This window comes from Arachis stenosperma, chromosome 10 (genome assembly GCF_014773155.1).
Source record: "Arachis stenosperma cultivar V10309 chromosome 10, arast.V10309.gnm1.PFL2, whole genome shotgun sequence".
Classification (NCBI taxonomy): Eukaryota; Viridiplantae; Streptophyta; class Magnoliopsida; order Fabales; family Fabaceae; genus Arachis; species Arachis stenosperma.
The window spans coordinates 99444-112481 of NC_080386.1; the positions used below are offsets into that span (position 1 = coordinate 99444).

Below are 13038 nucleotides of genomic sequence, written 5' to 3' on the forward strand. Positions count from 1 at the left end.
GAGAATATAGAGAAAGAAGAGAATGCAGAAAACACCGAAAAAAAAATACGCAAAAAATGTTAAAAAAATTAAAAAAAATGTGTATAAAAAAGACAGTTATATATAGTCGTGCATTAAGTCAAAAGGTTATTAAAAATAGTGGCATATAAAGTTAAATTAAGTTATAGCAACTTTATTGGTTAAATGATAGAATTTTATTATTATATTTATAGGTAAATTAACCCCACTATTTATTTTAACATTTTGAAATTTGAACCACCCACGACGAGAGTTCAATCATAGAGAAAACCAGATTTAATGATTAAGCACTTCACCACTCATCTTTGTGCATCCATTATTACTTCATTCAAACCAACGGTCATTTCTAGTGTTTACGCTAAGGCGTATCCTAGAATCGACCACCGTACCAAATAGCAGATCCTACGGTACGATACAATGACCTCAACACACTCACAAAAAGACAAGAAGTTGCTCCAAAGTGTTGCTTGCTAACATGCGCATTATATCCTCTGTCCTACTCATGCCTTCTCTGTTATGTTTTTGTTTTTTCTCTGCCCTTTTTACTTTACCACTTCCATTTCCTGTTACGCCGTATAGCTCTGTTTTTGTTTGATTTTATTTCGGTTGGAGTTTCCATATTACTAACAGGACATCATTTTCTGAACCATTTTGGAGTTTCCCTCTTCTCTTTTCCGAGATCAAAGAGCGGTTTCTGGTTTTACTCTTATTCTTATCTTTGGACTTCGGTGCCTGGTTCCTCATCCGTGCTTTGAGCTTTGAAGATGTTTGGGTTCTCTCGCAGGCGCATGAAACTTGGCAGGTGAATATTCATTCTTTGTTTTTTCCCCTTCTAAAGTATGATCTTTTTTCCGTTGCATTCCATTGAAGGGAACAACTAGTCCTTTCTGATTTTGAGGTTTGCGATATGTGGGTGTTCTTTTCAGCAGATTGAAGGTGCAGCTTTCTGATACTCCCCAGGGAACTAGAAGTCCCATAAGACACCCCAAGAGAAATGGAAACTCCAATGTAGGTTTCTCAGTTTCATTTCTTGTGTAGGATTGAGTTTGAGGAAGTGAATGTGGCTACTATGGATTATGTTTGAAGTGGGGTAGCTTATTTTAGGTTTTTAAAATAGTCAAAAGCTTTTGAAACGATATTTGAAGAAAAAACGGTTGTTTTCCTGAAATAATGTGTTGCCAAACACGCCTTAAAGTTGTCAGCTTCTTTTCAGGGTGATGGGGTTGCAGGGACACTTGGTCATGCTGAGGAAACTGAGTTTTCGCCATCTGCTGCACCCGAGATGAGTACTTGTACATCAGCCAGTTCAGAGAACTGGATGGTGTTGTCAATTGCAGGGGATAAGCCCACTCCTAGATCTTATGTATGTAATTTTGTTTCTTGTTTCACTTTTATGATTTATATTTTTTAGCAAACAACTGAAATGTTCGTTTTCTTGTGAATAGCATGCGGCAGCTGTGATTGAGAATAAGATGATAGTGGTTGGTGGTGAATCTGGAAGCGGATTATTAGATGATGTGCAGGTACGGGAACTTTTTTCTTGTTTTGGAAATGGGTTGGATCAGTGTTGGCATAAATCAATTATTGGTTAGTTCATCGTGCAAAGTTCATTTTATTTTCAGGTGCTAAATTTTGATAGATTTTCATGGACAACAGCATCATCAAAGCTCTACTTGTCACCAAGTAGTCTCCCACTGAAGATTCCAGCATGCAAGGGTCATAGTTTGGTACTTCACTTCTAACCTGTTATTACTGCTATATGATTTTCTGGTTGAGCTTCACTTTGTTTTTATATTAATGCTTCACTTTTAAGTCTTTTAAAAATGATTGACAATGATTTGGTTATTCTCTCACCTTTTTTGTGGTTGATGATAATTTGATCAGGTTTCTTGGGGGAAAAAGGCACTCCTCATTGGAGGGAAAACTGACCCTGGAAGTGACAAAATTTCCGGTACAGCATATCCTTTCAACTAGTATACCTTTCAACTGGTTCATGTTGTGGAATTTTTCCGATTATTCTTTTACTTTTTGTAGTATGGGCATTTGATACCGAGACGGAGTGCTGGTCGCTCATGGAAGCAAAGGGAGACATACCGGTAGAAAGTTACACTTGGTCATTGTTTGGTCTTGCTACCAAATTACAATCTAAAAATCTTGCTCATCACATTATCACATAATGAATCGTGATAATACATCTGTATCAATTAAATCTGTTATGAAAATCATTCTAATTTTGACTTGCAACTTAGTGGAAGGAATGCCGTTGTTTAATTATCAGGTTTACACAAAATTGTATGGGAAAACATGAGATTAAACAATTTCAAATTAAAGTTTAGAAATAAAATTTAATGAAAGTATGTAAAAATAATTTTTCTTACACTGAAATATCTCTAGGAAGTAGTGAAGTACTGATTAATTCAACTTTTTGCAGTGTGCTCGCAGTGGCCACACTGTTGTCAGGGCAAGCGGTGCCTTAATATTGTTTGGAGGAGAAGATACAAAAAGGAGGAAACTGAATGATCTACATATGTTTGATCTCAAGTCCTTGACATGGCTTCCACTTCATTGCACGTAAGTGTGTTTAGGCTTCATAATGAGTTTCTTCTGGTAACAATGCAGTTTGAAAAGAAAATTTAGACTAATGTGACTACTTGCAGGGGAACAGCACCTTCTCCAAGATTCAACCATGTTGCAGCTCTTCATGATGGAAAAAATCTTTTGGTATTTGGAGGAACATCAAAATCCAGGACATTGAATGACTTATATTCACTTGACTTCGAAACAGTACGTGAGCTTTCTATATGGCATTATTATGCAGCTGAACTTCCTGATTCCTGGGATGTTTATAATATTCATACAGTTTGATGAAAGTATATGTTCTTCCCTCAGATGGCATGGTCAAGAATAAAGATACGTGGTTTCCATCCAACACCTAGAGCTGGTTGCTGTGGCGTTCTTTGTGGCAGTAAATGGTATATCACAGGGGGTGGAAGCAGGAAGAAACGTAAGTTTTAATCTTTTAGGTCACTCTGGGAAGTAAGCATTCTCAGTTGATTTATATATCACTGCATTCTAAGTAGATTTAGATATCACAGCATATTTGCTTTCTGCAATTAGTTTTACTTCATTGCTCATACTACTTTTCCTGCTTTATATTTGCTGTAGAAAATTCTCTTATTCTACTTCACGTCAAATTTCTATTTTCCCTTTATATTTTGTAGGACATGGTGAGACTCTGATATATGATGTTATAAAATCTGAATGGTCTGTGGCAATTGCATCACCGCCATCTTCTATCACTATCAATAAGGTGAGCTTTCTTTTTTCTTGCACAGTCATATTTCTCTGTATAATTTTTAAATTATTTATTTGTATGAGTACATTGATCACTGGTAACTATGTATAGATAGGAAAAACATCCATGATTTTCAACCATAACCTTTGAGTTTAAATTTACTTTTTTTTTATTTGACTATAATGATTTAACTGTGGTTTTGCTTAATTTGTTAAATTTAGCTATTTGTGACTATAACAAATTTGTTTCAATGTGGTGGAATATAGTGCATATCCTGAGATATAGTGATTAAATATGAAAGAGTGTTTATGAATCATATATGTTACATTATCAGGGTTTTAGCCTGGTACTCGTGCAGCATAAGGAAAAGGATTTTCTTGTTGCATTTGGAGGATCCAAAAAAGAGCCATCAAATCAGGTATGACAAAAATACGAATGTTTACTGTCAAGTTAATTGTGATTCAACTAACTTCTCCATGATTACGGCAGGTGGAAGTGCTGATAACAGAAAAGAATGAAGCAACCCTGGCAAAACGATCTGTTCCTTCTAAAGGTCCAGGTTCTATACTACCGGGAAAGCGTTCATCCACCGGATTGGCCTCGCAGCATAAGAATGATCCTTCTCATCTTCTGATTGATTCTGTTGCTCGACAAAATCTGGCATCTGCAATTGAACATGGTTCTGGAAGGAAATCCCTTTCAGAATCCTTGCTTGTACAAGATTCAAATTCTATCCCAACCAACATTTCCCTTCGCAGGCAATTCGATCATGACGAAGAATACAATGCAGATGTTAGGATTGACAAGAATTCTGAAGATGAAAGTCCATTCCCTCAGGTGAAAAGATATTTTGACTTAGAGAATATTTTAGCTTGTATAATGTGGCTTGTATAATAACTATTTCAATTTCAATTTTGTTATACACTTAAGGCAGCAGAACACAGGAAAAATAAAAATGACCATGGAAATCAGATAAGTGGCATGAAGGTCAATATGGATGAACATGTGATGGTATCTGGAAGTTCAAATCAACCGAATCAAATCTTTGGGAACCTTATATTAGAAAGTGATGATGTGTCGGTCACTGAAAACAGCAAATCCGGATTGCTGTGCACTCCTCCAAACATCTATAATTATTACGAAGCTAAAGTGGCCACCTTAATAAGGAAAAACGGTATTCTAGAGGGACAATTAGCAGCTGCATTGGCGAGCAAAGAAGCTATTGATAAAAGTTTAGCATCAGCTCTCAAAAGCCGGCAGGAGATGGATAAGAAATTATCTGATACACTGAAGGAGATGGAATTACTGAGAGAGAAGCTGGCTAGTGTAGAGTTAGCCCATGAAGAGGCTAATAGCCTCTCCAACATTGTTCACTCTGATAATGTAAGGCTTGAGCATGATGTAGCTTTCCTCAAAGCTGTTTTAGATGATACACAGAAGGTATATTATATGGAGCTTTATTTGATGGAAGTGCTCTATGCAACTGTTTTATTTTTTGAATTTTTATTTTGTTTTATTATTTATTTTTATTAGGAGTTGCACTCAACAAGAGGAGTTCTTCAAGGAGAAAGAGCCAGGGCATTCCAATTACAGGTACATCCTTTCAACTGATTAGCTCTACCACTTTCATTTGATAAACTTATTATTCTGTTTTCAGAAATATTCCATCTCTTTTTGGTACATCAAATTAGCATATCTGGATGCAAAATGTTACAATAACATAAAAATGAGTGGAGAAAGTATAATTTAGGAAGTTAAGCTGCTGATGGTACTGAAGTTCCCAGTGCCATTATGCTTTAAAATATTTCATCATTCTTCCTTGGTCTTGTTCAAACATGTCACCACCTTGCTTCGCTACACAGGTTGAAGTTTTTCATCTCAAGCAGAGACTGCAATCAATGGAAAATCGAGCACCGACTCCCAGGAAACCTTTCCATGTGTAGTGAAAAGGTAATTTGGTGTTTAATTTTGGTAATGAATTTCAGGAAAGGTACATCTTCAAAATTGTTTTGATGGACAGTGTATAAAGGTATGCATCTTCAAGACTTGAGCCCCAGCAAAGGCGCAGTTAATGGAAGAATTAGAATTCGGCTCCTAAGATTCTATTTGTACATGTTTGACATGGTGAATTCATCTTCCACAGTCCTTTATAGGAATAAATTTTTGTTAACACTTGAGCCGTAGGAAAAATATCATGGAGAACTTGCATGTATCGTCTCTTCTTTTATTTCTGGGTATTTTATTTACTTTTAATCATTATTAGGAATATTTAACTTTTAGAAGGTGGAGAAAAAAGTTAATCGGAAAAATTAAACAAGTCATTGATAACCACGTTGAAGAGAGAATTTAATTTTGATGGATTATATTCCATTTTTTTTATTCGGTTAAAAACATTAAAAAATAAGATTGAAGTGTTAATTTAATACTAAGAGTTAATCGAAATCAAATTCAGAGTATAGAGGAGAGGAGACAATAATGGCACCAAAGAAAATTTCCCGTGCGCATAAAGTTAGATGAATAAAGATGTTACTCTCACTATGATTTGTGAATAAAACAATTTAGATACAGAATACTGCGACGGGTCAGAAATGATTTTACAATGAGGTATAACACAATAAGCTTCCATCAGAGACATCATTGGCAGTCAACAATCCTTCCACTGGCTCTGGACATAAAATTGCACCACATAATTTAGAGTGTATGCATGCTGTGTGTTCTGATGTGAAACCCTTGCTCCAGCAAAGACTTGGTTCATGCAACTCTCTACATTAAACTAACGGAAATTTTCCTAAACTATATTTCCAAGGGTACTTTTTCTCACCATAATTGACTTCCTTTGGACACTGGTCCTCACAGAAGTTCAGCATCATCTTGATCTCCATCTGCATCTTCGACATCATTGTCTTCATCATCTTCTGGTGCATCCGGATCTACTCCCTATAAAAGGATGCAGAATTACAAATTTTAACTTCATTCAGACCCTTAAAATATCTTTAGATTAATATAATTCTAGACTAGAACATGCATCTATTTCAGATATAAAAACTAACACAACGCAGCAGGAATGATTTTCAAAGCTGTGTGTAATTAGTAGAGATATATAATGAACAAAAGAATCAACAACAACAAAGTCTTATCTCTCTAAATAGAGTCAGTTACATGGACCAAACAAAACCACTGTGTCCTATTATATATCATGTTAATAGTGATTAGTGAGACTATTTACACATAGTTCTTTTATCATAATAATAATAATAATAATAATAATAATAATAATAATAATAAAAAGAAAACCTTCATCTGCTTCTCTAAACGCTCTAAACCTCGTTTTGCTGCTTCGTTCTGAGGGTTTAACCTGCCAAATATGTGAAGGTAAGAAGAACAATTTAATCAAATTTAATCATGATGAAAAAGGCATGCATCACAATCAATCATTATAAATATCCGAAAATAGCGTCATAGCATCAATTGTCAACTATAGAGAACCTGCAAAGTATGGGGAGGAAGAGTTTGTTAAAATGCCAAATTTATGTATCAAGGAACATCACAATCCAAATCCATGTATCATTAAGAAAAATCACAGCACACTTCTCCCAGTTATCCCACCGTTGTTACAACATTAAAGCGCCATCTAAAAAGAAAAATCAAGAAATAAAATGCAGAATTTACATATTGACCTATGCATTTAGGACGAAACAAACCTTAATGCAGCCTGATAATGTGACAACGCCTCCTGCAGCATATTAGTGGCAGCAAAAACTTGAGCCAGTTTCACGTGAAGAGAGTCATCTGCCCAGTCTTTAAGGTATCGCTCAAGCAGAGATACGGCATCTCCATTCCGGCCCTCAATAACATGGAGTTCAGCCAATGCTAGTGCAGCTCCAAGGTAACCAGGTTCCAGCCTTAAAGCAGACTCGTAGAACTTTTTTGCCTATATCACATTAAATGTCACAAAGATATTGATATAGTAGTATCCAGAGACTTTAAATTAAAAGAGCTGATAACTTACCTTTTCTCTGCCACCAGTGTTACTGGCATGCACATCGCCTACTAACTTTAAAGCCTTTGCCGATTGAGGCATTGCTTTCATTGCTTCTCTGGAAGCATATAAAGCCTCTTTGATTTTAGACAGAGCCAAATATGTGTGAACCAAACCTAGAAATCAAGTCAAAGCATGTAAAGTTTGTATTTCCATAATTGGCACTTTGCAGTCTCATTGCAGGCAAGAAATGCATCATGCAGCTTTTAATATTTCAGATTATAAAATAAACCTTGATATGAGCGAATATCAGGTCTTAATTCTTGAGCTCCCCGGAAGGCAGACACAGCTGCTTCTGCCCGTTTAATTGTTAATAATAGATTCCCCTGCATAAACTCAGTGTGTTAACTCAAATTGGTAAAATTGATGTAATTAAGTTCTACAAGCATAGATAAGGTCAATAGATCCCCAACTGATCTAATGCACAACCATTTTAGTACCTTCATTATATACCCTGTTATGTGCCTCTCATCAATCCGAATACTCTGATTACAAAAAATCAGTGAATTGTAAGCAATATTGTAATAGATAAATTCAGTCCTCCGCACTTGGAAAGAACTACTCACCTGCTCAGCATAAGATAAAGCTTTTTTCTCATCTTTCCTTTCCCATAAAACAGATAGAGCTACAAAAACCTCTGGTCTTGCAGGATCAATATTCAATAAATCATGTACTAACTTGTTCAACTTTGAATAATCAGACCTTAGCTTTAGAAGCATTGCATACTCATCCATGTATGTTACGATGTATGGATCAATTGAGCGGGCCTGTGATCACAAAATAGTCAATATAAATTAATAATTACAGCTAGAAAATGCATGTAATAAGGAGGTTGGGAAGCAAGGAAAAAATCAATGGTGTTAAATCAGGATCATAAACTACAATTCGATATTCACCTTCTCAAAATTCAAAATGGCCTCTTCATTCTTTCCAATAATAGCTTCAACCTTCATATACAATATACATTAGAATTTACATGTCAAGTGATCAATTCAAGTATAAATTACATAAAATTAAGTCAAGGAAGGGAAGGAGAGCCTTGGAGTAATAGTTGAGTCGCCTTTATGTGAACTCAACATCATAGGTTCAAGCTGTGATGGTTAGGCTGTACACCCTTTGGGTGTGGCCTTTTTCTAGACAATGTTAGATGCTTGTACACCACAGTGGCCTTTTTTTACTTTTTGTCAAGTTATTAAAGGAAGGACTGTCTTTACAGGTCATTTTGGAAAGCCACTCTTTCCAAAAAGTAGAACCTAAAAAGTAAAAAAGTGAAAAAAGATGCATAATCTGCAGGGTAGAAAGGCTATAGAATGCAGCAAATCTAACCTTTGCCATCTCAAGCAGTAAGTGTGTATTATTTGGGAAACGCTGTAAAAGATCTGCAAAGATTTCCAAGCCACCTGCAACATTGGGAACAGAGTAAAACTGCAAGCATGAGACAGAAATCACATGTAAAAGCCGAGAACTAAACTATAAACATATATGAATTTTCCCTTTTGTATAACAGGTTTGATCAAGACAAGAAAACATAAAAGCCATTGCATTGAGTTTCTATACAAGAAAACAGTATAGACACAAGTTTATTATTTTGGGTTACATAAACTGGGCCAAAGTTTATATTGTGAAACATGAGACCCTTCAGCTCCAACATGGAAGCATGAATCAAAATTTCATAAAAGGATAATATAAAATAGCACACCTTTGTAATCATTTGAAGCCATGCAACACTGAGCTTCAACATACCGCTGCAAGAATGAATAGAGAAGAAAACAAATTTAATTTGGTCTAGACTCACTAGCATTCATCTCGTTAGTCAACAAGAACTCCTTTTATTAAATTTAGAGGCTTATAATAAAATGGAATCCCTATATACTGTTACATGGCAGCAAGAACTTTGAAGTGCAGTACCAAATAAGGATTTGAGCTACATTGTTCAACTTACTTGAAGCCAACGAGTTGAGTCAATATGATCAAATGGCATTCTTCCACTTCTATTAAGATTCTGAAAAATGTTTCCAAATTCATCATAATATTTGAAGGTTCTCAAATTGTAAATAAAATGAAATGGCATTCTTCCACTTCTATTAAGATTCTGAAAAATGTTTCCAAATTAATCATAATATTTGAAGGTTCTCAAATTGTAAATAAAATGAAATTTTATAGATCGACCAACATCTTTTCATATTTTAAAAGAGACCATAAGGTATATGGTAACAACAATGAATAACAATCAAGTTGGATCAGCGGATTGGATTTCATATTCGAATAAATCTCGTAATCATAAGAAAGTAGGCGTTTTTAACAATGGGTCTAGCAACCGAAAAAATTGGACAGGATCCAACCAAGGGAGCAAACTCTAGATGAATATGAAGCACATAGATACAAGTTATGCCGTGGAATGAAAGATAATTCCAAATCAGCTTTGTCTACCAGTAAGGAAGCTGTAAGTTTAATGCCATAATTTCATATGGTAAAACAACATATAGTATTACTTAATCAATAAATCTGCTACAAGTAAACATACAGAAGAAATGTCATCCTGCTAGTTAAGGTAGTCAAATGAGAGTAGTTAGCTCCAAGTAACTCATTCTTAGGTGCACAAAAATAAGAATCTATAAAGGTCACCATGACATAAAATTAACAATCAAAGAGCACTTACTGGAATACATAGGATATTGCTCAAATTTAGATTAGCAGTTTTCCCATATCTTTACCACAAAATAAATATAAAAACAATATGGTCAAGTGCTAATCTGTATTTAGCTTAAGCTACATGAACTTTCTTCTTTCATAAACAAACCTGAGGAAACAATGAAATGATGTCCTTCGCAGAAGATCCCAATTCTGACAAAGCTGTAATAGCCTCAAGCATATAAGGGCAATGTCTGTCAAAAGGACAATAACAAAGAAGATCAATCTAATATGCAGTAGTGAATTAATTATACATCATATAAAAGATGAAAATGCTCATAGAGGAAGCAAAAATTTTTAAAAAGTAGGAAATGCTACAATATGACAAATGCTTTCAATCACTAGCTTACTTCACGTTAAAACACAAAATACAAAGGAGATTCGAAATGCAAATGATACATGAGCTTTAAGAGAACACACAAACCTCGTCCCATTCATTCTGTATGGAACTTAATTTACAGACCTTAGACATTCTTTGTAAATAGCAACAGCAGCTCTACTATGTCTAGATACTCGATAAAGCTTCCCTAATAACAAATTCATTGGCAGATTTCTAGCTTTGCACGGAATTCCTTCCATCTGTAATGTGTGACAAAGCCCATAATAAGGATTCAAAAAAAATTGAAAACAAACTATTATCTAATGCAGAATTTCATATGCCTTTTTTCTGAATGAAAAATGCCACATTCAGAGACGACAAAATATACAAAGTAGTATAGTAATTTAACGGACATTATCTACGTAGTAAATCCCTCCATAAATTTAGAACAGGCATTCCTTCACCTCAAACAGGATTTTTTAGTGAGCAACTCATACACAAAGTTTGTAGAAAGGTAGAGAACAAACAAACCTCAACTAGAGCTGCTTTGTTCTCATTCAGGAAACAGTGGCAAGATGCAATTTTGAATTTCACCTGTTGAAAATATTGAAAGTAAAACTCCATAAATAATCTACATTCAAAAGTCAAAAGCAAAATCAACATGCATGGGCGCCCCCCCCCCCTCCCCCTCTTTGGTTTTTGCACTCTGCCTCACCTCATTCTCGTTGATTCCTGATGCATTGCAAGAATTTGGAGACGGCGACCTGTTTGATGGTATTGAACTCCGGGATAGTTGCACGTTCTGTTTGGGAACCATCTTGTTGTATTGCAAAGCTTGCTTGTAGCTATGCTGTTCATCAACATAATAGATTATGAGTTCACAACTTCCCTCCATTTCTAAAATGCTTTGAATAGAAACAATCAACAAGAAATGGTTTCAACTTCCAACATCTAACCACACACAAAAAACGGAGAAATATATATATAGGAAAGCGTCTCTTACAATAGCTCTACGATACTCCCTCTCACGGAAGAATGAATCCCCAAGTAGCACCTGAAAAATGGATAAGCAAGCAAGTAAACAACTTCAATAAACGTTTTAGAAGATTGAAAACTTAATAACTATATGGAGAGAAAAAAATTAGAAAACTTGAAATTTGCAGAGACCAAGCTCTCAGCTTTGAGGTGGGGGGCGGATTCAGTATTTGCAGCGGGTGAAGAAACAAGAAAACAACTCTGTTCAAAACACCAACTTCGGATTACAACGTCGAGACAGAAATCAAAATATGAAAAAAGTAACCACTTTTATATGCAAATTTCTAACGCGTATTTGATAATTAAAAGGGGGGAGGACGACGGGAAAGAAATTTTACAAGCATCTGAGCAGAGTTATGGAGGCCATAGTCGAGGAGAGTGGCGATTTGATCCTTGGGAACTTCCATTGTTGTGATGTGAGCTCGATTTCGTCAGTGGTAGCGAGCCTCAACTCAACGCGCTCTTGTTTTTGAAGTCTCTTTTACTCGCTAAAGGGTTTGATTCAATGTAAATAACTAAATAATATTTTAAAATATTGATTAAAAATATGCTGTTAAATTATTAAACTAAAAAAAATAGTTAATTAAAAATAATAATTTTATTAACTTTTAAACATTTCTCATATTTAATTTTGTGTTATTATAAAATAATTAATTACAAATCAATATCCGACTCGATATTAATTTGTCGTATAAAAATTTTTTCTTTCTTATTTTATTTTTCAATTTAGTTAATTATATCTCTAAAAGGGTATTTTAAAAATATAATAATAATTTTTTATGTATTTAATATATTAAAAATATAAAAATATTTATTTTTTAATAATTTTTATAAAATATTGTTATGGTATTTCTAACTTATGCCATTAAGACATAAATTAGCAAATTTTTTTATTTATTTTATAAATATATATTTAATTTTTTAATTTTTAAAATTTTTAAAATATTTATTGTATATTTTATTTTATGATTCATTTTTTTATATAAATAAATTAAATATTTTATTTATTAATATATATAATTTCAATTTGATAAATATTTATTAATTTATGTAATATTATTTATCTTATTTATACTATAAATAAAATAATTATGAATGTATCTTGTTTAGACGTCTAAATGAGATATATCACGATTTTATTTGATTTTATCTCGTTTATAAAAGAAATATATAAAATTTGAAAAAAATATATTCCATTATTTTATTTACAGTGTAAATAAAATATGCGCATTATTATAAAAAATATTCACAAGTATTTATTAGATATTATTATATAATTTTATTCAACTACAAATGAGGTTAAAGTCAATAGACACATTACTCAAGAGGTTACTTTTATTTATAGTTCTTTTTAATAGTCTTGCTCCACTTCTTTTCGCGACAACAAAATCACACACAATATTTGGAAGAGTATTGACGCTTCACTGAATTCAAGTATTCTCTTTAATCAACCCCTACTTCTTTGGCAGTTAAAGAATTTATCATCTCAATTACATTATCAAAATGTTTCTTGGCCTATATTGTGTTACTAGTATGCTATTCTTTCTTTAATATCATCGTAATAAACATATATTTTAGAGGAACAATGCATTAGATGAGGATAAGATGTATGATTTAGATGTGCACTTAGCTAAAGAATTT

General features: G+C 33.8%; 2 protein-coding genes across 3 annotated transcripts; one reads left to right on the top strand and one right to left on the bottom strand.

The window, feature by feature from the left end:
- Positions 1-358: 358 nt before the first annotated feature.
- Positions 359-5569, top strand: LOC130956117 (acyl-CoA-binding domain-containing protein 6-like). 2 transcript variants are annotated; one of them, XM_057883150.1, is made up of 16 exons: positions 359-820; positions 948-1026; positions 1232-1381; positions 1464-1541; positions 1641-1745; positions 1903-1969; positions 2053-2114; positions 2450-2589; positions 2676-2802; positions 2908-3022; positions 3240-3328; positions 3648-3731; positions 3803-4150; positions 4244-4753; positions 4847-4906; positions 5176-5569. In XM_057883150.1, exons 1-16 carry the CDS (start codon positions 783-785, stop codon positions 5254-5256), a joined length of 2133 nt encoding a protein of 710 aa, XP_057739133.1. In that variant the 5' UTR covers positions 359-782; the 3' UTR covers positions 5257-5569. The 2 variants fall into 2 exon arrangements, with proteins under 2 accessions (XP_057739133.1, XP_057739132.1); XM_057883149.1 differs by having other exon boundaries at positions 360-820; positions 945-1026.
- A 210-nt stretch (positions 5570-5779) lies between these two features.
- On the bottom strand, positions 5780-11879 carry LOC130955823 (anaphase-promoting complex subunit 7). Its single transcript, XM_057882800.1, has 18 exons — positions 11736-11879; positions 11530-11598; positions 11366-11416; positions 11078-11212; positions 10894-10956; positions 10507-10622; positions 10153-10237; positions 9295-9354; positions 9052-9097; positions 8679-8752; positions 8249-8299; positions 7919-8119; positions 7793-7837; positions 7585-7678; positions 7323-7468; positions 7015-7244; positions 6608-6668; positions 5780-6250 (listed from the first exon to the last, which is right to left on the bottom strand). Exons 1-18 carry the CDS (start codon positions 11802-11804, stop codon positions 6164-6166), a joined length of 1683 nt encoding a protein of 560 aa, XP_057738783.1. The 5' UTR covers positions 11805-11879; the 3' UTR covers positions 5780-6163.
- Between the last annotated feature and the right edge of the window lie 1159 nt (positions 11880-13038).